A 27304-nucleotide genomic window follows, 5' to 3' on the forward strand; every position below is an offset into this window, starting at 1 on the left:
ATGAATGAAATGTGTTCTTTTGTGATATGCCCCCTCTCAATTCGTGTTTTCCGCTCCGAAGGGGCGCAGTGAAAAACAGCAGACAAAATCCAGTAACAAACAAGACCTCACGCACGTACTCTTCTCGACAACGGAGTTTATGGAAAATTCTGCTCCTCTCCACACTTGAGGTTGCTTGATGGTTGGCCCGGGGGAGGCCGGACTAGGTGGTGTTCCAGGTCCCCTCCGACCCGGCCGTTCTAGGATACAGTTACCTGACCCAACTAACAGGTACCCAGTGAGTGTCCTTGGTCAGCTTCTCTAGGAGCGCTCTGAGCTGGCTGTGTGCGCTCTGGAGGTCCTCCTTCACCAACACAGAGTCTACCAGGTGTCCGTAGTGCTGGTCTATGAAGGCGGCGGAAGCGGCCATCTCCCGCTGCTGTTCATCCTGCAAGGAAAAGAGGCAGTTACGGAGCAACTGGGTGGTTCTCGCTCAAAAGAAGACACCTCCAGTCTTCTTCTCGGGCAGTGTTCCAGCCTCTCGTTTTCCAGCGATGAGCCGGCGACTGGGGCCCGTGAGTAACCGACGGCGCGCACAAGAACAGGGTGTAGTGGTGACAACCCATCACGGCCCCAGAAATGTCGCCAGGCGGTAGACCTCATCATCGTTCGTCCTCTCGAAATACCTACTACGCATCTGTTCACCTCCAGCCATGGCATGTGCTCTGGGGGGGGAGGCCGATTCTCTACCCATGCGTACATCTATGTCAGTATCACACTTCCTATTGGAAGAGATTTCCAAAGAAGCGGTACTGCTGTGCTGCACGTCAACTTGGTTGCATAGTTACAGCAAAGCACTACAAACACTACTAACTAGAAGCAAAGCAAGCATTTCTGGAATCGACGAAGGGGAGAAAGGAGAACGAGTAACTCTAATGCCTTCTCAAAACTCCTAACTTCAGCACCTAGAACTGAATTCTTCTTGTCATTTCCTCAGACGCAGAGCCAAACACTAGCACAGCAGCTAGAGTTTTTTTACGCAAGGGCTGGGATAATCCCGACCAAATGCCCCATTTCCTTTCATCAGACTGCTTTTCTGACACGTAACGGGTAAGGGACAGGTAGCCAGTGACCCCTCCTTTGCTCAGCCTGCTCAGGGTTTGCGTCTTCATTCAAAAGCACTTGGAATAAGCAGAAGCTCAAGCGGATAGCTGACTGACAATGAGCTTGATTTGGGCGGGGAAAGGCCAGCGGCAGATCTTACTTTAAGTAACACTGCAAAATGAAAACGGGCCTCTGGCACTCACCCACCTCCCTTTCTATCTCTTTCCAGTCTTTTTTTTTTTTTTTTTTTTTGAGTTTTATTTATTTTGAGAGAGAGAGAGAGAGAGACAGCATGAGCAGGGGAGGAGCAGAGAGAAGGGAAGAGAGAATCCCAAGCCTGACGCGGGGCTCAAACTCACGACCTGTGAGATCATGACCTGAGCCTAAATCAGGAGTCAGACACTTAAACCTGACCGAGCCCCCCAGGCGCCCCCACCGCTCTCCAGTCTTGGGCTTAACAGAGACTCAGTGCTTTTACAGAGCAGGGCAAGCTGTCCTCCCCCAAAGAGACCCACATTCCAAAATTCTCTCTCCTCCTCTTCTCTCTGTTGCCAATCAGCCCCAGACTCCTACTTTGGTTTAGAAGATATGTTCTAAAGGTCTAGGAAACAGGTTGGCATGCTACCACAAAAACGATAGAGATACAAGAGAAGGCTGAGGCTCCTTCTTCTCCTTCTTTCTCCCAAGAGGGGAAAAAGTAGATGACATTGGGAGAATCTTTCCTTTTTTTTTTATCTTTGAAAGAGAGACAGAGCACGAGCAGGGGAGGGACAGAGAGAGGGGGAGACACAGAATCCAAAGCAGCTCCAGGCTCTGAGCTGTCAGCACAGAGCCTGACGTGGGGCTCAAACTCATGAACCATGAGTTCATGACATGAGCCAAAGTCAGATGCTTAACTGACTGAGCCACCAGGCACCACTTTAATTTAAAAAAAAAAAAAAAAAAAACTAATGTTAATTTATTTCTGAGAGAGAGAGAGAGAGAGAGAGGCAGAGAGAAAGGGAGACACAGAATCCAAAGCAGGCTCCAGGCTCTGAGCTGTCAGCACAGAGCCTGATGCAGAGCCTGAACTCACAAACTGCAAGATCATGAACTGAGCCAAAGTTGGACGCTTAACTGAGTCACCCAGGCACCCCCTTTTTAAAAAAAATTTTTAAAGTTTATTTATTTTGAGAGAGAGAGTGAGCAGGGGAGGGGCAGAGAGAATTCCAAGCAGGTTCCACACGGTTAGTGCCTAAATCAGGAGCTGGACGCTTAACCGACTGAGCCACCCAGGCGTCCCCAGGAAAAGCTTTCTAAATAAATACTCTCTCCCACAGGGCTCCTCCCCTACTCAAAAGCACTCTTCAGTAAGCCAGCGCTGTCCCTGGATCTTCAACCCCACCTCCCCATCCACCCCACATACACACCTCCTGTGCACCTGTCCCCCGCTTCTGGAGTTTCCCCACCTCCAGGCACCCTCATTGTTCATCTTGGAAGCATTTAGCTCTTTAAGAAATCATAGAAGGAAGATTTTTGCCACTAAGTACCTCAATCCTCCTAATATTTGCATCTTGAGGGAACTCAAGTAAATCTCTCACGGAGTAAAATGGATGACGTTTGTTTTACAGCCATAAATCCCCTGAACCCTTTTCCTGGCCTGTAAAGGTGGAACTCAACCACCTGTGGCTTTAGCAAGAAAGTCACAGGGGCACCTGGTGACTCAGTTGGTGAAGCGTTTGACTTCACCTCAGGTCATGATCTCAGAGTTTGTAGGTTTGAGCCCTGTGTCGGGCTCTGTGCTGACAGCTCAGAGCCTGGAGCCTGCTTCAGATTCTGTGTCTCCCTCTCTCTCTCTCTGTCCCTTCCCCACTCACACTCTGTCTCTGTTTCTCAAAAATGAATAAACATGAAAAAAAAAATTTTTTTTAAAGACCGTCAGTCCTGAATAGCAGACAGGACGGATTCCTGCCGTGCTGTCGTCTGCCCCATGTTGGATTCACTTGCTGGATCCAAGTTGGTATTTTAATTAAAAACTACTTGGGTTTGGCTTGGGAATTTAACAGATTCGTGTGATCAAGTTCTTGACAGATGTCCTTGATTTTCTGGGAGGGTGCTTATGTGAAAGAGTGAAGCGTGGGGAGCCCAGGCAAAGTCATTGCTGTCTGAACTGGGAGGAACTTTCAGATGCCCCGTTTTGTGCCTTCTGGTGACGTGACCATCTAAGTCTGGCCAAACAGGCAAATGGAAAGACGGTCCTGTCCAGAAGGTACAAGCACCCTTATGCAGCTGGAACAGGCCTTTTTAGGCCTTCAGAAATGATCAACTTTAAACTTACAAGCGGGGCTGCTGTGTCCTCACAAGCTGGGGATGTAGGTGGCGTCTTCCTTTTTTCCTGTATTGCAGGCTTTACAAATATAACATAGGGCTTGAACTCTGAGGTCCTCAGTTGTTGCAGTGCCTGTGAAAGAAAGTTCAAGAATAGTATGCGTTTCGGAAATACGTTACTGTGAAAACGCTTTTCGAATGCTCAGGAATGGTGTGCTTCATCATATGACCTCGGTGGCAAACGTCCTGAGCACACGGTCCTATGACACTGGACCTCAGCTGGGCAGACCAGCTGCTCCTTTTCCCGTCCTCCACTTTGACACTGGACTTGGCTGGGCCCCAAAGGCCCACTTGCTGCGAACGAACGTTCCAAAGCTCCAAGAGTTGCCATTTCTTTAAGCCCTGACCCCACAAGCTCTGATTAACCTTCTTATGCCCTTCTCCACCTGCCCAGTCCTGACAGAAGAGGCAGCAAGATTCAACGTGCTTCTATTTAGTCAACTGTCGTCAATTTGGACTAATCCAAAATATGTGTTATCACACAGGCCTCCTTATGATATTCAAAGAAGAAAAGGTTTGCTAAGCAAATGAGGAGACGAAGAAATCATTTGAAACAAACCCTAAAGACTTTAGAAGATGTTCAATATGCAAATCATCCTGTTCATTAGCACATATGACCTATGACATTAGGGCGTCAATTTGGAAATACTGCTAAATGTACAAACTGTACCCTGGCCCCCAAAATCAATAAAATCACTTTTCAAAGAAAATGCTGAAATCTAGACTTTTAATTTCGATTACCAACCCCCAGTAAGTCCAAATGAGAGAGGGTTTTCCTCCCTAGACATAATGTGCTTGCTGGAATCTGTTTCAAGCCAACTTCTGTAAAATAAAGCCTTACAGCTTATAGTGTAAGCTGTGTCTATAGAGGAAGAAAAATCCCCAGATTGGGTTCATGGCTTAGAAGTTTTTCTCAAAGACAAGGTTAAAAAAGATGGTTAGGTCCCGGTCAAACACACAGCATGCAGCGTGTGCAGAACTGGAAATGTTTTTGAAGCACTTCACGGGGTCAGGTCTCCCTCTCTTTTCCCTTTCAAACTGCTCTCCTGATCGCCTCCTTCGGTGATTCCCTAAGTTACTGTTTCACTTGTCTGGGGAGGTGGTGGGGCTTGGGGGGGGGGGGGGGGAAGGAGGCACTAGGGATGCGGGAGGGGGGCGGTGTCCTGACACCGAGAGCTGAGCCCCAGTCTCCACCTGCGCACGGACATCTAATTCCCGGTCACGTCATGGGTGACCACTCGGTGCCACCGTCTACTCCATGATTTACTCGATGCAGAGGCTACTGTCCGAGGCCTGCAGGCCCGCAGAGGGTCCACGAGCGCCCTGCAATTAATGCGGCTTCGTGTATAGATGGGCACAGTCGGGGGTACAACAAGGCTTCCGTTAGATTCTCAAAGGGAGACTGAAGGACATGCAGTACTCTGGACTAGAAAACCCTAAAACTGAAGTTCAAATGTTCTGTAAAATACACAGTCCCCTCGTTTACGTATCCCGTCAACAGAAAATGCCCAACTGGCCCAGAAACTCACGTCTGGCTCCACGTCCACCAAACACACTTTGTTTCTGGCCATCACGGCCTGAATGGCGTCCAGGCTGGTTCCATAGAGATTTTCCTTATATTCACCATGCTCCAGGAACCTAAAACACCAACGGAGATCAGGCCTTTAGTTCCCAAGCCTGTCTGCGTGAGTGTGGAAAGACGGGCAGACTTTGCACCGCAAATTCTCTCCCGCTTCCCCCATCTCTTCCGAGAGCCCTCCCATGAGGTCAAGTGGACCACTGGACAAGCGCAAAGAGCCCCAGCCGCACCGAGGCCAGCCGGGCCGGCAAGTCCACATACTTGTTATGATGTAAGTCGGCCTCGAATGCTTGCTTAGAGACGAAGTGATATTCCACGCCCTCCTTCTCGTGGCTCTTTCGGGGCCTGGTGGTATCTTTTAAAGAAAGGAAAAGGGAAACTGGGCAAAGAAATGTCACCTCACAGTGAGCGAGAACAGCGGCAAGCCCGTGGCCGCCTTCCTCTCCGGAACCCATTGCTGCTTTGCGGATAAACGATTTGTCTGTGTCCCTGTGGGGCAGGCACAACCTGTGACGTAGGAAAAGGAGGCCTCCCACTTTGCAGGTGAGGACACTGAGGTGCAGTCTGTGGCTTTTATTTATTTATTTATTTATTTATTTAATGTTTATTTATTTTTGAGAGAAAGAGAGAGAGAGAGAGAGACAGAGCATAAGCCGGGGAGAGGCAGAGAGAGAGGGAGACACAGAATCCAAAGCAGGCTCCAGGCTCTGAGCTGTCAGCCCAGAGCCCGACGCGGGGCTCAAACCCACGAACCGTGAGATCATGACCTGAGCTGAAGTCTGACACTCAACCAGCTCGGCCACCCAGGCGCCCCAAGACCGTGGCTTTTAATGAATCACAGAAGGGATCCCTAATCCTAACCTTTGATGTCCAAATTGTTTTTCTTTTTGAGAGCAATGGGGCCCCAAATAGAGATGACGCTACTGTATGCTTTTAATTCCTTATTCGGCTAGTTCTCATTTTGCAAGAAAAGGCATGAAGACAGTCCCGTTATGGACTAGATGTGTCTCAGCAAAGCTGGCTCTCACGCTAATAATTTAAAAACACACACCGTTTCCCCACTGATTTCTCTAGCAGACTTGAGATGCACACTCTGGGGAAAATCCAGTCCTTCACAGAACAAGAGCACACGTGAAGTAACACACCGTTTTCCGGAGCATTCCAAAAGAAAAGATGGGATCTTGAGGGACGTTTTCATGCCCTTGAGAACTACCCGGGGATGCTCTGTGCTCCATATGTGGCATCTCTGTCCAACCTCTCGCAGAGCTGCGGGGTCACTTTTCAGACCATGCCATTCACTTGCTTAAACGCTTTTTATTCACCGCCGATTACACTCTAAAGACCTTAGATGAGTCTCTCCTCCCACATCACCCACACTAACTTCCCCAGTCCCTAACGCTGCTACCCTGGGTCACACCTCCATCCCCGTGGATGCACAAAGGGAACTATTCCTTTCTTCTCTGCCTGGAAAACTCCTATTTATGCTTCAAAACCCAGGCTAAGAGTCACTGCCTCTCTAAAGTGGGAAGAATCGGGAAGCCCTCCTCGACTCTCTTAGTTCCTAAAAGCACGGGGGAAAGTCACCTACCCGTGGTGTGCCTGGAAGCAGGTAGGCCAGACCATCCATATACCCCTGCCCCGGGGGCTGGATCTGAGGGTCTCCAAAGGACCAGAAGCAGTAGGCCGCAGGTGAGAGGCCTTTTGTGTGGCCTCATTAAGGACACGACTGGGCAGGCTGCCTGGTTTGAAACTTGGCTCCGCTACTCACCAACTGTGTGACGCTGGGCAAGTTACTTAACCTTTCTGAGCCCCATGTCTTCCTCTGCAGGACAGGGTGGTGATAATCCTTCTCCGCAAGGGTACTGGGAGGGCTGTCCAAGCTACCAGTCTTGCTACACGTCCTAGACTCTTCATTTTCCTCTTCCTTATCACATCCGGAACCAGGACCTCCTGCCTACTGGCTCTCAGCATCCACAGCTGCTTCTAGACTCAGGAACTGGCAGGGGCGTTAGCACCTAGGAGGATGCCCAGCCCCTCCGAGGGGCTGGAATCCAGCTACAAGGGCTCTCTGGCTTCTCTGAACTGCTCTCTTACCCAAGCAGAGGGCAGCGGCCATCGGGGTCAGAGTCATTGTGAAGAGGAAGCTGGAATGCCCCCTGAGGTTTCCACTTTGCCTGCAATGTGCTCTAGACTCACCTCCCACCCCAGGAAGGAACTGGGCAAGTGGACTGCACTGAGAGTGGGCAGAAGTGGCCTTCTTGCCTCAAAGGGTCCTAGTGGACCACTGACAGTGGGTTTCCTATCATGTCTAGGTCTCGTGATCTGCATATAGCAGGCAGTGTGTCCATCGGTCCCTCAGACCCAAAGTAAGGATTAGGATGGATATGGGGAGTCAAGCCCCCATGAAATATCCGTGCACGTGCACGTGCGCACACACACGCACCGCCCCCCGCCCATCCCCCTCCCCGCCCCACCGCCATGTGGGCCCTCTTCTCTTACGTGGAACAGCAACACCAAAGTGCTGTGGGTTCTCTGCCACCACCTTGTGCTTCAACTCGTGCAGTCGGGCTCCCAGAGATCCTGGGAAACAAAGGGAAGGTGACCAGGGTCCCTGCTGAGCAACCTCCCCACCCTTCCGGGAGGAAACCAGGGAGGAAATCCTGCATTTGTCCCTGGAAATGCAGGACATCACCTACCAATCAGAACCACCAGGCGGGGCCGCTCACCAGGCTGGTGCTGGTACCTGGTTACCTCCTCATAGGTCAGCAGCTCTGGAGACTCGGCTACTGCGGACACCTTTCCCTCCTGGGGGCTTCCCAATCTCTCCCTTCGGCCCAGCCGGAAGCTTCTCCGAAGACCAGCTTTGGGGGAAGGGCAAGGGGAACCGCGGCATTAGTCCCAGGATCTCCCGGTAAAGACTTTCTCCCCCTGGCCGGACCTTGGAAGGGGGACTGAGTCCCACCGGCCTGCATCCCTTCCCTCCCAGGGCTCTGCTCCCAGTGTCTGCACCCCAAAGCCTGGGCAGGTCAGCCCCTCTTCTGGCTGACAAGAAACTGAAGGGAAATGTGAGCCCCCCAGGCTCAGCTGTTCCTCAAGGATTCCTGGGGATGAGATCACCCTGCCTGGTTTGGGAGCCCACAGCCAGCTGTGCACGGGCAGGGCAGCGTCCCCACTACTTACCCACATAGTGCCCTTTGAGGTACCCCTCACAGTCAGACGTCTCTGGGAACCAAACAGAGAAAGGGCGGCCAGTGAGCCATGCTGGACACATCCTCTGACCCAAAGGTTCCCGGCCCCTGGGGGCCAGGCGGAACCCACTGGGATGGTGTCTCAGGGGGGTCAGGAAGAGACGCCATATCCTGGCCCCCCAGGAAAACAAGCTCTTCTGTTTCACTCAGTGCTCCATGCCGAGGCCCCAAACAGCCTTTCCAGGCCCTGGCAGGGGTTTCTGGGCCAGCAAGCCCCTCTGGGCTAGGATCAGTATGCATCAGGAGGGGACATTCACTCGCCCTGTCCACCCCCTGCAGTCTCCTGCCTGCCACCAGCACCGGCAGCCCAGCCCAGCCGGCGGGGGCCCGTGTGCTAGGCGGGCAGGGAGGAGCTCTGTCCCCAGCAGCTCTTCACACCTCAGGGCACAGGGAGAAGGCAACAAGCCCTTCCAGACATTCTACAAAAAAAGGAGTCTCATCCGGGTGCACAGGGGATAGATACCAGCCTACCTTTGTCACAAGGCTGATCATCTGCGGTTTGCACAAAAGACAGATGGAAGAGCGTTAGCGGAGGGGAACCAGGAGGCCCTGAGGCTGACAGGCAGCCGTGGCCTCGTGTGCGGAAGCAGCCCTCCATCTGTCCCCTCTTTCTTTCCTCCGACAAACCTGTGATCCGAGCTGCGGTGCACTATTAAACTGAGACTAGCTCTAATTAGTCTTCCTGTGTGTGTCTCATTAGCGGCCCCAAGCAGGCCAGCTCATCACCGGCGTTAGCAGCCTCAAGGCCAATTTACTCAGCAGTCCTTCTGACTTGAGAGCAAGTCTGGACAAGTGGCCGTGGGCGGTGGCCCGGAGCCAGCAGAGCGGCTCACTCCAGGATGCCTGCCGGCAGCGGGCTGGAACCTGCTCTCTCTTTTCCGGGGCTTGAGACCTGCCTGGGCAAAGGCAGGTGCCAGAGGACGGAGTGGCACCGAGCAGGGCTGCGGGCCAGCTGTCCCCCGGTCACCTGACACCCGGTTGGCCCCCTTGCTTGGTTCCGAGCCCCCCTGAATCCGAAAGGCCATACCACGGGGAAGCTTCCTCTCTATACGCGGCCCTAACCTGGACACTCTGGCCACGGGCCCTCTGAAAACCTGACACCAGCCCCCACTCCGTTCTCCCATGTTGGAAAAGAGGATGTCCTGACTCCCCTACCTCACACTGTGATGATTAAAAGGCAAGGTGAGTGTGTTTTCGAGAAGGTAGGTGCTACACAGAGTAAGCTGCCAGATAAAAATACAGGACACTCAGTTAAACCTGAACTTCAGATAAACAACAATTTCTTAGCATAAGTAGATCCCAAATATCGCATGGGTTACACTTATATTAAAAACTCATTCATTGTTTATCTGAAATTCAAATTTAACTAGTCATCCTTTATTTTTACTTGCCAAATTTGGGTCACTCACAGCCTTCTCCACTCCTCCACCATCAGTGGCTCTTGAAGTGTCAGGGTCAGAGAGCCCCTTGGGAATCTAATGAAGGCCGTGGACACTCTCCCAGACAACACAAACACACAAACACAGACACACACAATTTGCACACAATTTTGGGAGAGATGTTTAACATGTCCCCCAGTATCATCTATGGGCCCCAAATATAGTAGCTTCTCTCCAGGGACTAGCCCCCCTGACCTACCCCATTGCCCCTCCGCATCCCTCTCCCCATCCCCTCCTTCCTCTGGAGGCCTGTGAGCTCAGACAAGACCCATCGTGCCCTCTCCAGTCCAGTGCTTGCTTCTTCGGGGCACAAACCCCCCGAGTCCCAACCCCGGCCCCTCCCTGAAGTGCTTCCCTGCCCATCTACTCACAGGGGGGCTTCCTGAGGCTCTGTGGGCTCGGCAGGGTGCCTGTGGCTCTCCGGTAGCTTAGTCGCCTAGGAGAACACAAGGAGATGGGCAGGCCCATGAGCTGGGCCACAAAACCAGTCAGAGGGACTGTAAAACTTCTGTACAACTCAGGGAAACTAAGGCCTGGATTGCACAGGTAGGAACAGCCTGGCACTCCAAGGGCCTCCCAGCTTCACAGTCAGTTTCCATAAAGAGAGACACTTTCACGGGAGCTCAGTGGTTCGCGAGGAGGAAGAAACCAAGTCTTTTGCTCTGGGAGAAGCAAGACAGTCCGGCCCAGGACGGTCAAGCGATCAGTCGGTACTTTCCTATGACTGATTCTCAAGGAAAGGAGGTCTTTTCCTCACTCTCCCCTGGCCTCCCCATCTCCAAGAAAGCTAGGAAGCAGCAGAACAACTCCCAGGAGAGGTCAAGGGCAAAAGTGACTCTAATTTAACAGCCTTTTCCCCCCAAATCAGAGAGCTCAGCCAGGCACGTTGCCCAGTTTGGCCATCAGTGGAGAGACCGTCACCAAGGCCTCATCTCTGATCTGAGAAAACACTCAGGGCTCTTAGAGGTGTCTTGAGTTCCATATTTAAATGCAGCTGAAGACCTCTCCCCCAAGACCTGTGAAACCAAAGACGCATATGGGTCTGAGGTTCCCCTGAGGGAATAGGGCAAAGGTTCGCAAACTTCGCCACCTCAGAATCACCTGGAATGTCTGTTGGGACACAGAGCTCAAGTCTGCCCCTAGAGCTCCTGATGGCAACAGGTCTGGCGCAGGGCCCAGGGGTCTGCATTTCTAACACGCTCCCAGGGGATGGTTCCCAGGGGATGCTAATGCGCCTGGCCGGAGACCACACGCAGGGGCACCGAAACGGCTGAAGCCTGAAGTCTGTCCCTAGAGCATTCCACACCCCAAAAGATGGAGGCGGGCTACAGGCCTCAGAAGAGGTGACGCGGTCGTTACTGCCACCCCCTCTGAGGCACGATTTACACTTTTGGAAATCTATCCTAAGGAAATAATTTGAAGCATGAGGAAGAGTCTAACGTGCAGGGTGATTCCTGCAGTCTCGTAGCACTGAAACAGTGCAGACACCTGAAAAGTACAGCCCCGGGGAGGCAGTGAAGTCACCCAGGTATGATCCTTCCCCAGAGACACCTCCCTGCACGCCCCGATGAGGGGCGACCCTCGTACGATGTGACCTTGCAGAGCACGGGTCCTCCTCCCCAGCACCCGCCACATTTATATAAAGTGTTTGTCTGAACCCTGTGTGACTTGCCTGCTAAACTGTCAGCTCCTCGGGGGCAGAAACCACACTTGCTGCCCATGAGTAAGCGGTCTGTTTTCTGATGCGATATTATACAGCCATTAAAATCACACAGTAAAGAAGAGGCAATAATGTGGGAAATGCTGACGTCAAAATATTGAGTTATATACACACAAAAAGCAGGACTTCCGGGGGCGCCTGGGTGGATCGGTCTGTTAAGCGTCCGACTCTTTGATTTTGGCTCAGATCATCATCTCGAGGTTCGTGAGATCGAGCCCCGTGTCGGACTCTGCACTGCAGTGTGGAGCCTGCCTAGGATTCTCTTTCTCTCCCTCTCTCTCTGCCCCTCTCCCCCTCGTTCTCTCTCAAAATAAATAAACGTTAAAAGAAAAGGAAGACTTCCAATGCTACGTGCATCACTTACATAAAAAGCACAGGAAGGAAATAAATGATGCTGTCTCAATAGGGGCAAGACTTTGGGCAATTTTCTTTTCCTCGCCCTTCCCTTCTGTATGTTTATGTCTTATTTTTCAACTTTCTTTAGGTGTGTGTTATAAAATATACGTTAATTTAGGAACATAGATTTCCATGTGTTTGTTTAAATCTCCAACAGCCATCACCACCGGTTAGGGCGCAGAAGACAAAACACACAAACAACCAGTACTTACCTCAGGAGCAACACACAGTGTGCCCCTCCGGCCATGGTGGCAGAGATTTAGGGCTCTGCCAGCTACCTGTGCCTCTAGCCACTCCAGAGCGCCCCCCCTTACAACATACCCCAGACCCACCTTTCCTGGAACTGCTTGGAGGGGATGAGACCGGCCCGGAGGTTGGTGTCCCCTACTCGCTTGGCCTGCCACCACGTGGGATCATCCTGGCTCACCACCTCCAGGACCTGCCTGCGCTGGAAAGGCAGGCCCGCCTCCTGGCAGGGAATGGCCCGGTCCTCCCGAGGGTTGTAGTGGAAAAGAGCCCGCATGAACACCTGAAGGGGGCGTGATCACAGACAGGTCTATGCTGCATCGAAGGCCAAAGGACAACTATCGCCCTCAGTCAGGACAAGCAAGTAGCCTCGAGAGCAGAAAGCTACTCAGAAACACGCTGCACGTATTTTCCTATCGTTCTTCAGCCATTTTGAATATTATAGTCAGGAAACCCATCAAGGTTCAGAAAATTAATAGATGGGCTCTCTATCTGAATTTCTCGTTCCAAAACTAAATATTTCCTTATTTACCGGATCTGCTGTCCTTATAACAACCTCTTAGCGTAGACAAAGCGGCAATTAGTCCTGGGAACAAAAAGTAAAGGCAAGCACGATTTTAACTAAAATGTTATTTTTGATATGCTAACTGCCCCTGATGAAGTCAGCAGCCATCTGCTAAATAAGTAATCTAGATATTTTGGTAAGAACCCAAATACTAACAAAACTACTGCTACTGACTCCTCACCATCCCCTTTCAGTGGGTAATTGACATCCACATTTTTTACAGCTCAGTCCTGCCTCCTCTGTCACCTACTGGGCCAACCCCCAACTCTCCCCTTTACCCTGAAGTCACCCTCTAGAGAAGATGATGGGAAAACAATAGCATTTTGTCACACTTCCCTGTTCTATAACTTAGTGGATAGATTTATTTTATTTCTATTTCCAGACCATTAAGGCCCAATTACATTAACAGCAAACAGGAAAAAAAAAAAAAAAGCCAGGGGGCTTCCTTAAACAGATCCAAGTCATATTCCTTTATGCACCAGTCAGAAAAGATCCAGTTAGACAACAGTAAGAACTTTCTGGCCAGATATTGCAAGGACAGACACCCTCAACCAGCCACAGATATCATCAAGGTCCCAGGTACCCGTAAGAGAGTATAATCTTAAATGCCCAGCCCAGATCAAGCTTCTGGATCAAGAATATTTAGGAAGGATGGGCTAAGGCACAGGCTACCCATTTTATCCTCCAGGAAAACCAAGTTTTCTCCCTGTATCGAGTTAGAACCTGCAAAAGCTGCTTACAGAGATCATATCAGCATGTCCAAGAAAGAACCACCTTCCATCAGATAAGAGTCTACATTAGGTAAGCCCTGGGATTTAATCAAAGTGTGCAAATAAGAAACAGTCGCGGAGGGGCGCCTGGGTGGTTCAGTCAGTTAAGCGTCCGACTTCGGCTCAGGTCACGATCTCACAGTCCGTGAGTTCGAGCCCCGCGTCGGGCTCTGTGCTGACAGCTCAGAGCCTGGAGCCTTCTTCAGATTCTGTGTCTCCCCCTCTCTCTGAACCTCCCCTGTTCATGCTCTGTCTCTCTCTGTCTCAAAAATAAATAAACATTAAAAAAAAAAAATTAAAAAAAAAAAAGAAACGGTCGCGGAAAGACTATGTGTTCATTTGCTGTGAAACACGGACATCAAAGACGTTGTCCATTACTGATCCCCATTCACCAAAATGTTTATTGACAGCTACTCTGTGCCAAGTGTTGTAATGTCCCTTCTTTCATGCACTTAGTGCTGGGAGGCAGGAACCGGGAATCACCTTTCTTGAAAAACTGGCATGCTTCCTTCCACCTACTAATGAAAAGTATGTTGTGCATTTCATCTCCTTTCTGCCTTGGCTGCCAGGAAGACCAGATCCAAATTTATTTGAAATCAGAGCAACGCCCTCTTTTCCGCTCTACCCACCACCTCAGCTCGGGTCATAATAATCTCTCACCGAGGCTTTTACAACAGCCTCCCCACCAGGTCTCCTTGCCCCCAGTCTCTATCCACTCTAGCCTCCCCCACGGAGCTGCCTGGGAGCTCCCGCATCCCCCGGGGCCTTACCATTCCAGTGCGCGCCAGGCAGACTTCCAGCAGCCAGCCCCGGCATCTCTTTGTCCAAGGGCTTTCTCTGGCCACTGCTCTACTCTAATCCAGCCAGCAGGGATTGCTGGGAATTAATTCCCGGGTGCAGCCTGGTGCGAGTTGGTGCCCAGATCTCCCAGCTGCCCTGGCTCTTGTGGTGGGAAGACGGAGGGCGTGTGTCTATAGGGCAGCCCTGAGTTTGTCCCAGCAGGATTACACCCACAGTGGTAACTTCCTCCTCTCCACACCCTTGAGCCTCCGCATAACGCAGACCCCTCTGCCTGAACCTCCCTCCTCCTCATCTTCACCGGGGAAGTCCTACCAGTCCTCACCTTCCTCCAGCCCCACTTCTAACACCCTTGCTACATGACACCTTCCAGGGCACCTGTAACTCTGCTCGGGATCCTTCTGAAGCACCAATCATCTAGCAGTGAAACACTTGGTCCCCTGCCTGCCCCCCCGCCCCCCGCCCCTTCTGAACTAGGAATCCTCAGAGCTACTAACTGTCCCTGTCTCCAGCACCTGGCAGAGCGCCCGGCACAGAGGAGGTGCCCAAAAAAGGGTGCCTCACCGAAGAATTAAACAAATGGCAGTTACTTAATTGGTCCCGAATCCAGCACATTTGGTACCTTCTCCTCTTCGTGGCCCTGATTTTCTATTTCAATTAAAATAACCTTGTCTTTTATTAGTAAGCTACGTCAAATCCTGTTTAGAAAGAGACAGGTACAAATACATGAATCACACTGTGACTGAATCACAGTTCTCCACTGAGCGTGCGGTCCAAGGACCAGACACGTGATCTCTTCCGGAATGACTGCTTCAAAGCCCTCCCCCACTTCCAACCCTGCCATACCTTGCTGTCCTTTAACCGGCCCTCCTCCTGGGTGGCTGGGATGATTTTCAGGGTAATGGATCCCTGGGACTGCGCCTGAAAGGGGAGAGGGCGAAGCTTACCACCTCCCACGTCCAAACCTCCGTGAGTTCAAGTCTTACTGTCCAGATCTGGAAACTCGCGTTCAGAAGGAAGTCAGACTCGCCACCACCCCTGTGGCCCACTGTCCCATGGTGGCACCCAGTTGGATTAACTAAAGGAAAACTCAAAACCAAGTACCATTTGCATTTTCATGGGACAAAGGGACAAAGGAGCACCAAGGACAGCGCATGCAATGAATTCCACTTTCCCATCCCTCCTGACCTCCCGTGCCCCAAAGGGCTGACCTCTCATGCCTCAAAGGGCCGCCCTTCTTTCTATTCTCTCAGGTTATTTTAATAACCAAGTGCAGTTTCCTTTCCCTCCCTTGCTTCCATTTTCCCTACACGGGTTCTCCAATCTCAAGCCACTCCTCCTACCTTTCCAGGGGTTCCCCTTCCCTCTACCCGACACAGACTCTGCACCCCCACGTGGGGGCCCACGAGGCAGAATGCTGGCAGCCCACGAGAGCACGTCTCGCCCAACGGTCTCCCCGGGCCCAGCACCACCCTAGAACACAAGGAGGCCAGTGCCCAGAACCAGGGAAAGGGCAGTGGCGGCAGGAACACCAAAGGAGCCTGCCCGCTCCCTACAGCGGGGCCTCCTCTCTTCGGATCTTCCCATTTCTGCCCCTTCCCGAGCCATCAGAAGTTAGAAAAGAGGGTCATGTTCGGGGAGGATGCCTTAGGGTAAAGAAGACAAAACTGTGATTGGGGCTTCTTACAACTGCAGCTTGACTTGAACTTCCAGTATGGGCTCTGGAGGTGGTTTGCGTCCCAGCACGTAACACCCTCTAGAATCCCCTTACAGATTCTACAGGAAGTGCTGTACCCTTTCCCAGATGTTTGCATCCTAATCATAACCGCACACTGGATGAGAAGCCACCCCTGCTCCGACTTTACAGGAAAGTGAAACGCAAAGTGAACTAATGACCTGCCCGAGGCTGCACAGCTAGAAAGTAGTGCAGGCAGGATTCAAACCCAGGACCCGCTGACCCCAAAGCCCTTGCTCTTGGGCCTCCCTGTGCTGCAGCTTCTTGTTCCATATTCCTCAGCCCTTCGGAAGAGGGGGCCCTTTTGAGGGGATCTCCCAGAAGGGTCCTCGGGAAAGGGACAGGGGGAGGGGGAGGGCTGTGCTGAAGAGACGGTCTGAGAGGCAGGAGGCCCGGAAGCGCCATTCTTCCTGTTCCCCCCCGCCCTCGCCCCTGGACACGCTGCAAGGCCACTTTGCCTGTAGCCTCTAAAGACCCCCCCCAACCCCCTGCTCCCCACCCCCCTTCCCTCCCCCAGCATGCGTGCAGCACAGACCAGAATCTGGCTGATCTCGTCCGGGCGCTTATGCAGGACTGTGATCCCGTTCACTTCTCGGAGCTCATCTCCAACGTGGACCAGACCTAAGAGACACAGGGGCTGCCCCTCAGCACAGGAAGGGGCCTCAGCCCCAGGGCCCCACTGGCGCCCACCCGAGGAACCCGCCGCACGCACGGCAGACCCAAGGTGTAAAGGCAGCGGGTGGGCCCGGGACTGGCTGAGCCCTACTGCACGCGGGGTCCCTCACTCGGCACCGCGGCCTCAAAACCACCCAGGGAAATCCCCAGTTTACAAGGGCGCAGCTGAGACCCAGAAAAATAACGCAGCTTGCCCAAGGCCGCTCTGCCAAGAAATAAAGGAGCCTGTGTTCGAACACATTTATTTTGACATAGAAGGCCTGTGTTCTCTCACTTATAACCTTTGCTTCTTTAAAAACATTAACTCTTCACCTTCCCGGATTAACAGACACACTCTAAGAATGTCTTTCTCCAGTCTTAACAAGAAAAACCGAAGGGCCTCGGGAAAGATGGCATCAAGGGTGTCACACACACCTGTCCACTGGCCTCTGCTTGAATGACAAGAGTCTCTACACACTGGGCCCTCTTTGCTAATCAAAATGAGGCCGGCAGCAACGGCCCCCAGAAGGCAGGCAGGAGTGCGGAATCTTGGGCCCGCCCTCGACCTGCTGAATCAGAACTGCATTTTAACAAGATGCTCGAGAGGGTGGGGGGGGGGGGGGGGGGCTTCTGTGCTTGTTAATGTTTGAGAAATCACTGGACTTCACAACAGCGATCCCCAGACTTCTGGGGTAACACCTCTCTACACCAGAAGGTTTGCCTCCCAACGGAGTAGCTCTTTCACACAAGTGATTCTCAACCTGTTTCCCACCCAAACAAATCTGGGGCGTGAACACCCTTCCCTCTGTAATAGTGACAACCGGGGTGGTGGGGAAGGGTGTCCCGGCTCCTCAGTTAGAAATTACCCGTCAAGCCCGTGCTGTGGGCTGAGCTACCATAGCCCTCGGCTAGGCCACGGGGCAAGAGCCCGACGTTCTCCAGGCCCAAGGTATTTTCAGACGATCGAAATTTCTACCAGGCTTGGGAAGAAGAGAAATCCAGCCACACTTCCCGAAAGCAAAGCACATCCCAAACAGGGGCCAGAGAGGAGGAAAGGAGACTTGTGGGCCAAAGGGAGAAGGCTGGGGCACGCTGGCCATCACCTCGGCCAGGCCAGCACTGACGCCACTCACCGCTCCGGTCTGCTGCGCCCCCTCGCATGATCCGGGCCACCACAACAGCCCCTGAGTGCTCATCCCGCCGGATGGTGGCACCCTGCATCAGAGACAGAGCGGGCGGGATCCTAAGAGGCAGCCCCAAACCTCACACCCCAACTCTCTGGACCCAACAGAGTGTCCCCATCTCTCCTTTTGTCACCCCAGAGGGCAGATCAATGGGGCTCTTTCCAGTGCTGAGGACATCATAAAACCGGCATCTCACATTAACACAGCACAGCAATTTACACCTTACAAAGCACAATAACACTGGGGCGCCTGGGTGGCTCAGTCGGTTAAGCGTCAGACTTCGGCTCAGGTCATGATCTCACGGTTTGTGGGTTCAAGCCCAGCCACGGGCTCTGCGCTGCCAATCACAGGGTACTGGGCCTTCTGTGGTTGCCGAGGGGAACCAGTTATGCACCAGCCAGAGCTTCGGGACCAGGACCTGGCCCGTGGACCACAGCAGAGATGATGTCTAGGGTGAGAGGCGCTAACAAGCCCTCAGTTTCGTGCACCATGCAGGCGGGACTGTGGCAGGCAGGGCAGTGTCAGGTGAAGGGCCGGAGTTGGATGACCCTGGATTTGAATCCTCTCTGCCATTCACTGAAAGCATGCAGCCTTAGCAAGGAAGCCCCTTATCTTCTCTGAGTCTGTTTCCTCTAGGGTGTGGGATAGCACTTAACTCCGGGGGTTAGTACAAGGGTTCTATCAGGTAATGCAGGCAAGCCACGTAGCATACAGTCAGCACTCAATAAACGTTAACCTTTTATTGTTGGCTGTTCCTGCAAACGCATTGGCACACCCGTTATTAACTTTGTTCACGCCGCCTATTTGAAGTCCATAGGACAGATACTGCCAGAAACCATCAGCCAAGAACCCCACGGCTTCTTGCTCCCTAGACCTTCAAACTTTCTAGCATCTCTGTCCATCTTTCCTCCTTTCCCCCCTCTCAGAGGAGGGGCGCCTTCCGTCTGGGCTGGTTCTTCTGTCCCCTCCCTTTCTCTGCCGCAGTCTCAATGCCCCATCTCTGCTGGCTCCTTCTCCTGGCTCCAAAAATATCACATCCCCTTCATCAATAAAAAGCCTGCCCCCCTCCCCCCATCCAGCAGCCACCGGTCTCTTCCTTCGGAGCAAATATCTTTTTTTTTTTTTTTTAATTTTTAAATGCTTATTTATTTATTGAGAGAGAGAGAGAGAGAGAGAGAGAGAGAGAATCCCAAGCAGGCTCTGTGCTGTAAGTGCAGAGCCCAACACAGGGCTTGAACTCACAAAATGTGACATCATGACCTAAGCCCAAACCAAGAGTTGGATGCTTCACAGACGGAGCCCCCCAGGCGCTCTTGGAGCAAGCTTCTTAAAGAAGCAGTCGCATCTGCTCTCTCCACTTCCTGCCCCCCGAGTCCCACCGGCTGCCAGCTCCCATGTTCCATCTTCTCTCCTCTCTCTCCCATCTGACTTTGGTGCCCGCTCTCCCTTCGGGATCTTCTCTTAGCCTGGGCCCTGGTGATACCCCTCTCTCCTGGGTCTTCTCGGTGACAACTTGTGCTCCTCAATCTGTCTTTCAAACGGTGATTAAAAGGCCAGGATCTGGCCCTGGCCCCCTTCTTGCTTCACTGTCTACTCTCTACCCAAGCGGTCTCGACCTCTCAGGTGTGATTTTCACCTGTCCGGGATGCTGGCGGCTGCCCACTCTGTATCTCTGAACAAATAATCCTTCCACTTCCTGGATGCCTCCACTTTTGAATTCAATGGGACCTAAGCTCCCTATTCCTCCCTTGAATGATGGCCCCAGTGCCCACCCGGCCGTCCCAGCTGGATACCTGGGCACTATCCCAGGGATCCCCCCCCTGACTCCTGACCAGAGCGGTGCAGCCACAAAGTGACATTAATTTTTTTCTGAAATACTTCTTGGCTTTCTCTTCCCCGTTCCCACAGGCCTAAGTCAAGCCCTCTTTCTGAACCTCCACCTATCTGGTCCCCACCTTCAAATCAGTCCTCTGCTTCTGGCCTCCTCCTCCAGGCCACTTTCTATCTGGCGACCAAGATGATCTTTCTTTTTCTTTTTTTATTTAAAAAAAATATATTTTTTTAATGTTTATTTATTTTTGAGAGAGAGACAGAGTGTGAGTGGGGGAGGGGCAGAGAGAGAGGGAGACACAGAATCCGAAGCAGGCTCAGGCTCTGAGCTGCCGGCGCAGAGCCCGATGCGAGGCTCGAACTCACAAACCGTGAGATCATGACCTGAGCCGAAGTCGGACGCTCAATCGACTGTGCCACCCAGGCGCCCCTGGGATGATCTTTCTAAACTGCAAATCTGACCATGTTATCTCTTACCTAAAACCTTACAATAGCTCCCCACTGCTTTCAGGATCAAGCTATGACACGCTGCAGGGACAAACAGCATCTCCCTCCGATCCGGCCCCACCTCTGTCTCTCCTAACCACAACTTAGCATTCTACATCCACACTGGGAAGCCCAGAGCTCCCTGAATATGACAGAGCGGGCAATTAACCAGATATAAGCAGGGAACAAGTGCTTTCTGACTGATAAAATAGCGGAGGCCAAGTTCCAAACAGCCAGAACAGACCCTAGGGGATACGCCCGAGTTCCTCCCTCTGATCACTTCCCTACAGTAACCGATGGCTTCATTGTAATGCACTTACATTGTGGTTTTTAACCCCTTGCCCCCGCCCTCCCCCATTGTTGCCCTGACAGGTCAGACAAGGACCATATGGGGCTAAAAACTCCCCCTCCCAACTGACAGGAGGAGTCCCTGGACAGGAGGAGTCCCTGGCTGCAGCCTTGGTCAGGAACCGCCCTATCTCTGACCCATAACCTATCCAAACAGAAAAATGGAAAGACAACCCTGACCCACAGTGCAGCTGTCACTTCTGGGCCTGCCAGCTCTCCAACGGTGGAGAGTGTACTTTCACTTAAACTGCTATGAAACCCTTGCTTGCGGGGCGCATGGGTGGCTCAGTCGGTTAAGCGTCCGACTTCGGCTCAGGTCATGATCTCACGGTTCACGGGTTTGAGCTCCGCGTTGGGCTCAGTGCTGACAGCTCAGAGCCTAGAGCCTACTTTGGATTCTGTGTGTGTGTCTCTCTCTTTCGGCCCCTCCCCTGCTCGTTCTCCTGCCTCCCCCTCTCTCTCAAAAAAATATATTAATTAACATTTTAAATAAATAAAAATAGACTAAAATAAACCCTTGCTTGCTTTAGAGTTTGGTTCTAAATTCTTTCTTGGCCAAACTCAGGAACCAAGGCCGGAGAACAGGACTGCCCGTTGACAAATACACCATGCTGTTTCCCTCACCATGATTTTGCTCAGGTAACTCTAATGTGCGGAGGGCCCTTCCTCTCCCTTTTCCTTCTGGGAAACTTGTTCCCTCTCTTGGAATTCAGCCCCGGCCTCACCTCCTGCGGGACCACCCCCCACCCCGCCCCGTCACTCTTCTGTGACCTCCCAGAGGGCAAGGACTAAGTCTTAGTCATCTCTGAACCTCCGGTGCCCAACACGGTGCCTGGCACATGATATGCTCACTGCATCAGTGGATGCCTGCCCCATTTTGCAGGTGGGGAAACAGAGGAGCACTCCTCTTCCGTTTGCAGAAGTGGTTTAGCTGGGGGTCCTTGGTGAGAGTGGAATGGGGGTCCCTGGAACGCCAGCTGCAGTAATTATCCGGGGCAAACACTCAATTCTCTGGACTTCCTCCACTTCCCTCCATCTAATAAACACCTCTGTCCCTTTGCTCGGTAAATCGGTGCTGAACTAGGACCAGAATGATGACAATGTGTCAGCTGGGGAGGAGAATGGCTGCTGCCCCGCGCTTCCTCAGTATTCAGAGCAGGATTTGGCCAACTTTTTCTGTAAAGGGCCAAATGCAAATATCTTAGGCTTTGCAGGCCACACCATCTCCGTGGTAACCACTTAGCACCGCTGTCACGGGGAGAGGCGGCCACAGACAATGCGGAAGTGAAAGGGCATGGCCATGTGCCAGTAAAACTTTATTTACAAAAACTGGCAGCGGGTTGGGTGCGGCCTTCGGACTATAGTTTGCCAACCTCTGATTCGGAGCAGGATGATCAGGGTGGCCCTGTACAGCTGCGAAGGTTATTTACTGCACAAAGGAGCTCGGCCACAGTTGAATGAGGCCGTATACACCCACAGAAAGAGGTACCCTGTACACAGTGGTGCCACGGGGGACTCGTGGCAGCCGTGATGAAGCTGCCGTCACTCACTCCAAAGACCTCGGGGCTGGGGGGGTCTCTTCCCAGTTTTCTGGGTGGATGAGGGACGGGTACAGCGACAGGGTGGCGGGGGGAGAGGTGAGTGTCACGTACCAGGGGCTCCTTGTTCTTCACCAGGCGGACAATCTTCACTGATTCTTCATCAAAATCCTCGTCAATATTCTCGGGCAGAGGGGGGAGAACAGGATCGAAGTTCTTTTGGGCAACCGTATCGTGCACCATGAGCATGGCCTGTCAGGAAAGCGAGAGAAATGAAGGGCTCCAGCCCCGAAGCTCACAGGGGCCCCGGGGAGACCTGACTGGGCAATGATTTGGAGGTCCCCGATCTCAGGCCAGAGAGACCACCGCCCCCCAGACACCGGCACTGAGGACCCCCCCCCCCCCCCCGCTCAGAATTCTCCTTCCTTCCTCAGCCTCCTGGCCGAGCGCTCCCTCCTGCCCCCATCCCAGGAGACGCAAGCTGCGGGGGCAGGCAGGGACTGTGGCGTGACTACCTTGAGGTGGGGGGTGGACAGCAGCTGGAGCAGCTCCCTCTCGTCGCTGTGCACGGAGGCGGCCTGCAGCTCCTCTATCACCTGTAGAGGAAGGACCAAGACAGAAGGCACCTGCCGGAAGTCGCCCAGGGAAAGACACCGCTCCCTGAGCTTCAGACCCAAGGGCCCTCGCAGGAACCGTGACAGCACCCAGGAGTTCACTGGCCCCTCAGCCACCCCAGGACGGTCGCTCCCAGGGAACTCACAGCAGGGATCAGAAGCGCCTCGGTAGCTCCGTAAGGTATTCCTAACGGGAGCTAACTTCTTAAGCCCTTCCTACGAGCTCTTCTGCTTTATGCAGAGCTCCTCGCCTAACTGGCACAATGAACTGAACACAGAAGGTGCTGTTGTTTCGCCGTTTGGCAGGCGAGGATCAAGTAAGAGAGATGAAACATCTTGCACGAGGTCAAAAAGCCAGGATTTGAACCTGGGCTTAGCTGGCTCTATTATCTGTGTCCTCACCACTGTGCTATTTTATAGATGAAGCAGCTGGGGCTCCGAGAGGTTGACTGACTTGTTGAAGGCCACAGAGCTAGTAGGAGAGGCAGTGCTGACAACCTAACATGCTCTCAGTCACATCACAGGAGCGAGGGAAGGTCTGCACCCACAGGCTGCAGCCGGGCCTCGCCAGGCCGTCTCCTGAGGTTAGGTGAGTTTATTCAGGAGCTGGTCTTGGCAACCAACTGGGACAGCTTTTCCCAAGCCATGCAACACAGAGGACAGGTCTAGAAGAAATTAGGAAGCATTCCTTTTTTTTTTTTTTTATTTTTGTTAATGTTTATTTATTCTTAAGAGGGCGACAGAGCGTGAGCTGGGGAAGGGCAGAGAGAGTCAGAGGGCAACAGAGAATCTGGAGCAGGCTCCAGGCTCTGAGCTGTCAGCACAGAGCCTGATGTGGGGCTCGAACTCATGAACCGAGAGATCATGACCTGAGCCGAAGTCAGATGCTTAACTGACTGAGCCACCTAGGCACCCCTAGAAGCATTCCTGTAAAAAACAAGAACGCTGGGGCGCCTGGGTGGCTCAGTCGGTTGAGCGGCCGACTTCGGCTCGGGTCATGATCTCGCGGTCTGTGAGTTCAAGTCCCGCGTCGGGCTCTGTGCTGACTGCTCGGAGCCTGGAGCCTGTTTCGGATTCAGTGTCTCCCTCTCTCTGACCATCCCCCGTTCGTGCTCTGTCTCTGTCTCAAAAATAAATAAACGTTAAAAAAAAAAATAAAAAAAAAAAACAAACAAGAACGCTGGGGCGCCTGGGTGGCTCAGTCGGTTAAGTGGCTCTTGGTTGTGGCTCAGGTCATGATCTCGCAGTTTGTGGGTTTGAGCCCCGCTGGTAACACAGAAACTGCTTGGCACCCTCTTGTCTCCCTCCCTCTCTCCCCCTCCCCTGCTCGCCTTCTCTCTCTCTGCCTCTCTAAACAAACAAACAAACAAACAAACAACAAATAAATAAATAACAAGAACCCCGAACCAGTAAGCAGGGACGCACTGCAAGTCTTTGGATCCTAGGGCTTTACACGGGGCCTCCCCCAAAGCACAGAACAAGGTGATTGTTTGACCTTCATATCGCCAGTCCTCAACAACGTGAGAACTGCTGATCTGATCCAAATGCTCTCATTTCACAGCTGGGGGAAGAGACTTTCTCGGGAACACACAGTAAGTGGGCGTCATCGTGTCCCCTGGCCTCGTGCAAGGCTCACAGGTTCTTTCCTGCCTGTTAGGAGGCCCAAGGAGGAGCAAGAAGGGAAGGGAAAGAGATGCCTCTTCACCTCTGGGCTCCGAGCCCCTCTGTCCCCTAGGCTAAGCGATGGTGACAGGCAACGTGAAGGAGCCCTATGGGGTAGGGAGCAGGGCTAACACCATAAGGAAAAACCTGGCTTACATCCTCAGCAAGGGCCACAGCGCTGTGCAGAACTGGGGTTGGACTTTGCCTCTCGTAATAGCGCAGCTTCTCGTGAATCTGCAAAGACAGCCGATTTCAGGCTGGGGCCTCCCAAGTCAGCTGCCCCGGTGTGCCCCGGATACCACACAGCCTGCCCATGACTGTGGGGCTGCACAGTCTCTAGCCTCTAGAAATTTCTAGCCTCTAGAAATGAGGCTTTTACCTTCATTAAGTAACTGAGGCTTTTTTCACTGAACACATCCCTCAAGAAGCCCATCTCTTCCTTGTGGTTGGAGTCAGGTCTGAGCTGAGAAGTCAACAGTGCCAGGGTTTCGTGCAAACCTGAGGAGAGTGGAAGAAACACAAAGTAGAGCCAATGCAATGGGTACTTCCTGGGGACCCCAGGGGACCCGAAGTGGACCCTGCCGTATGGACATGTTCTCTCCCCAGGCCCTGGTTCCCAGGGTTCGCAGGTAAGGCCGCTCCCGTGAGCCAGGGCTGGGTCCACCTGCTTTCTGTCCAGCCTCGGGCTGCTGAGCAGGCTCTTGTCCTTCAGGGCTATGGCAGCCCAGCCAGGGGTCACACTCACCGGAATCCTCAGACAACACTGGCATGTCTGTGCTGGTCAGCTCCTGAGCTCCGCCTGGGGATCCTGGGAGAAGGAAGGTAAGCGCTGTAGCTCCGTCAAGCATGTTCATTCAACAAACAGTGATTACACGTCTGCTGTGTCTGTCCGTGATCAATCTGGGGACAGAGGGGTTGGGAACAAGTAACTGCTCCCTTTTGTCAGAGAGCAAAGGAAGACTAAGATTTGCTAGTACCCCCGATGTGCCAAGCATTATGCTGGGTGGTTTCATATGACATTTTTCTTAATCTGCACAAAGCTCTGAGAAATGGATACTAATATCCCCGTTTTAGCCTGATGAAGCCTGATCAAGAAACAGGCTTGGAGGAGTTGAGCAGCTTGCGGGTCAGAATCCATGCTCTGGTGGCCCTTCCAGGCTGGTCTCAAAGGTACAAAGTGGCCTCTGCCCGACAGTGGGTGCTCTCCTCTGCAGCATCCCCTGTGCCCTGTTACCTTCTAAGAGGTCGTGGTCCGGTCCCTTGGCCTTCACAAGTCCCTCGTTCACCTCCAAGTCCCTTGTCACACCTTCAACAAGTACCTGGCTGGGCCTACGAGCTCCCTCCTTCCCCACCACCCCCAAGTCCCAAACTGAAGGGAGCCTCCCCCAGAATGGAGTGTTAGAGAGGAGCTGGAGAAACGGGAGTCGGGTTTCTACTACGCAGGACTGGGGAGCCCTAGTTCAGGAGCCACCCCCCCCCCCCCAACATGCTCTGCAGCACGTGGACCTCAAAAAGTCCTCCTTCGGAAGGGGACAAGGAGAGTAATGATTCATTCATTCCGCAAACATGGAGCACCGGTGACACCAAGATGCCAAAGAATGATCCTGGGCTCTCCAGCCACCGCGCCCCCCCACCTCCATCCAGGCTCACCCTCCGGTTCCTTCTAGCCGTGCCTCCCACCCCCCCCCCCCCCCACTCCCCGAGGCGGCCAGCCACGCACTCCAGCTCGCTTTCGGAAGGAACCTGTGGGACGAACAAGGAGCGCGGCTGGCCGAAGGGGAGGCGAGCCCCAGGGGCCGCTCGGGGGCGGTCGGGAGAATGCGGAGCGGCGGGAAAGGAGAGCGGCGCACAGCCGGGAGGGGGGGGAGGTGGCGAGCGCGGGGAGTGGGCCGGGGGCCGAGGGGCGGGGACGCGGCGCCCCCTCCCCCAGGAGGGGAGCTCGGGGGGCCGCGAGGCAGCCGCGCGCACGAGGGGCGGGGCTCGGCCCAGCCTCCCCGCCCCCCGCCGCGCCCCTCCCGCCGCAGCCCCGCTCCCGGGTCCGTTCCCCGCGGGGGTTCCTACCTGGGCGCGCCGGGATCTCCGCTCCACCGCCGGGAGCCGCGCGGGTGCCCGGAGCCTCGGCCGCGGCTGGCTCCGCCTCCCCGGCCCCTCCCTGCCGCGGCCGCGCGGGGCGGGGGTGGCGGAGCCGGAGCGGGCGGGGCGCGGGAGGAGGCGGGGGAAGGGGGCGCGGGAGGGGGCGAGGGGAGGAGCGCGGGGAGCCCGGACGCCCGGCCCCGCCGGTCCTCTGCGGACCCGGGCTCCGCTCTCGGGCCCCGTATACCCCCACCGGGTGCCCACCCACCGAGCCCCGAGGAGCCCGCGCCTGTGTCCTTCTACCCGGCACGCGGCCAGCTCTCCCTTCTGCCCCCACCGCCCGCACATCCCCCACCGCCGCGAGTTGAGGGCTGGACGCTTGCTTCACGTATTATTCAATATCGCAAACATTTATGGAGTGCTCTCCAAGTACCAGGCACTGTGCGGGGAGGCTGGGGGTTCAAAGACGACCAAGACAGACAACCTGGATTTAAGGAACTCCTAGGCCGGACCGGGGACAGTCAGACGCGAGGGCAAGTGGCTGTAACAATGCAGCGTGCTGGGGAAGATTTATCGGTGCACCGTGCCCAGGGGGCGCGGAGAAGGGAGGGAGGAGAAGTCGAGCTGGGAAGACAGCCAGGCTCAATTCTGCCCCGGTGTAGGGGGTGGGGCTGTGGGGCGATGGGGGCGGGGGGCGCGGAGGCAGCTTGTATGCTGGGACTTCTGGGCGACAGGCACTGTGAAATGGCCGTGAAGATCACTGACTTTTATTGTGCTGTCTCTATGCCCAGGTGCTCCTTAGATCGCTTTGCATCATATCAGCCCCTGAGATAGACACCATTATTATCTGGGCTCTGTAACCGAAGAAACTGAGGTTTAAGGGTGCAAGGATGTGTATGGAGGAGAGGGCAGAAGCTGCTGGGTGAGTGAGCAGGTGGCTGTGGGTATTAAGAGGGTGAGGAGTAGGCG

General features: G+C 53.7%; 1 protein-coding gene across 6 annotated transcripts; it reads right to left on the minus strand.

Annotated features, from left to right (window-relative positions):
* Positions 1–119: 119 nt before the first annotated feature.
* MPP3 (MAGUK p55 scaffold protein 3) lies at positions 120–26439 on the minus strand. Of its 6 annotated transcripts, XM_045489084.1 has the most exons (20): positions 25983–26294; positions 25497–25568; positions 25008–25070; positions 24642–24760; positions 24419–24496; positions 22502–22582; positions 22101–22238; positions 17734–17815; positions 16482–16567; positions 15058–15132; positions 12165–12361; positions 10088–10152; positions 8749–8769; positions 8210–8251; positions 7726–7890; positions 7529–7609; positions 5291–5384; positions 4980–5088; positions 3401–3523; positions 120–427 (listed from the first exon to the last, which is right to left on the minus strand). In XM_045489084.1, the coding sequence occupies exons 3-20, from the start codon at positions 25030–25032 to the stop codon at positions 251–253; spliced, it is 1758 nt and encodes a 585-aa protein (XP_045345040.1). In that variant the 5' UTR covers positions 25033–25070; positions 25497–25568; positions 25983–26294; the 3' UTR covers positions 120–250. The 6 variants fall into 6 exon arrangements, with proteins under 6 accessions (XP_045345040.1, XP_045345039.1, XP_045345037.1 ...); XM_045489083.1 differs by lacking the exons at positions 25497–25568; positions 25983–26294 and adding an exon at positions 26324–26439; XM_045489081.1 differs by lacking the exons at positions 25497–25568; positions 25983–26294 and adding an exon at positions 26324–26400 and having other exon boundaries at positions 25008–25162.
* Positions 26440–27304: the final 865 nt, after the last annotated feature.

The sequence above is a fragment of the Leopardus geoffroyi genome, chromosome E1, assembly GCF_018350155.1.
Source record: "Leopardus geoffroyi isolate Oge1 chromosome E1, O.geoffroyi_Oge1_pat1.0, whole genome shotgun sequence".
NCBI classification, from domain to species: Eukaryota; Metazoa; Chordata; class Mammalia; order Carnivora; family Felidae; genus Leopardus; species Leopardus geoffroyi.

Coding starts and splice junctions, on each gene's coding strand:
- MPP3 (XM_045489081.1), bottom strand. CDS start 25,116: ATGAACATGCTTGACGGAGCTACAGCGCTTACCTTCCTTCTCCCAGGA. Junction 24,761..25,007: donor AGTGTTGTCTGAGGATTCCG/GTGAGTGTGACC, acceptor CACTCTCCTCAG/GTTTGCACGAAACCCTGGCA. Junction 8,252..8,748: donor TGATCAGCCTTGTGACAAAG/GTAGGCTGGTAT, acceptor TTTGGTTCCCAG/AGACGTCTGACTGTGAGGGG.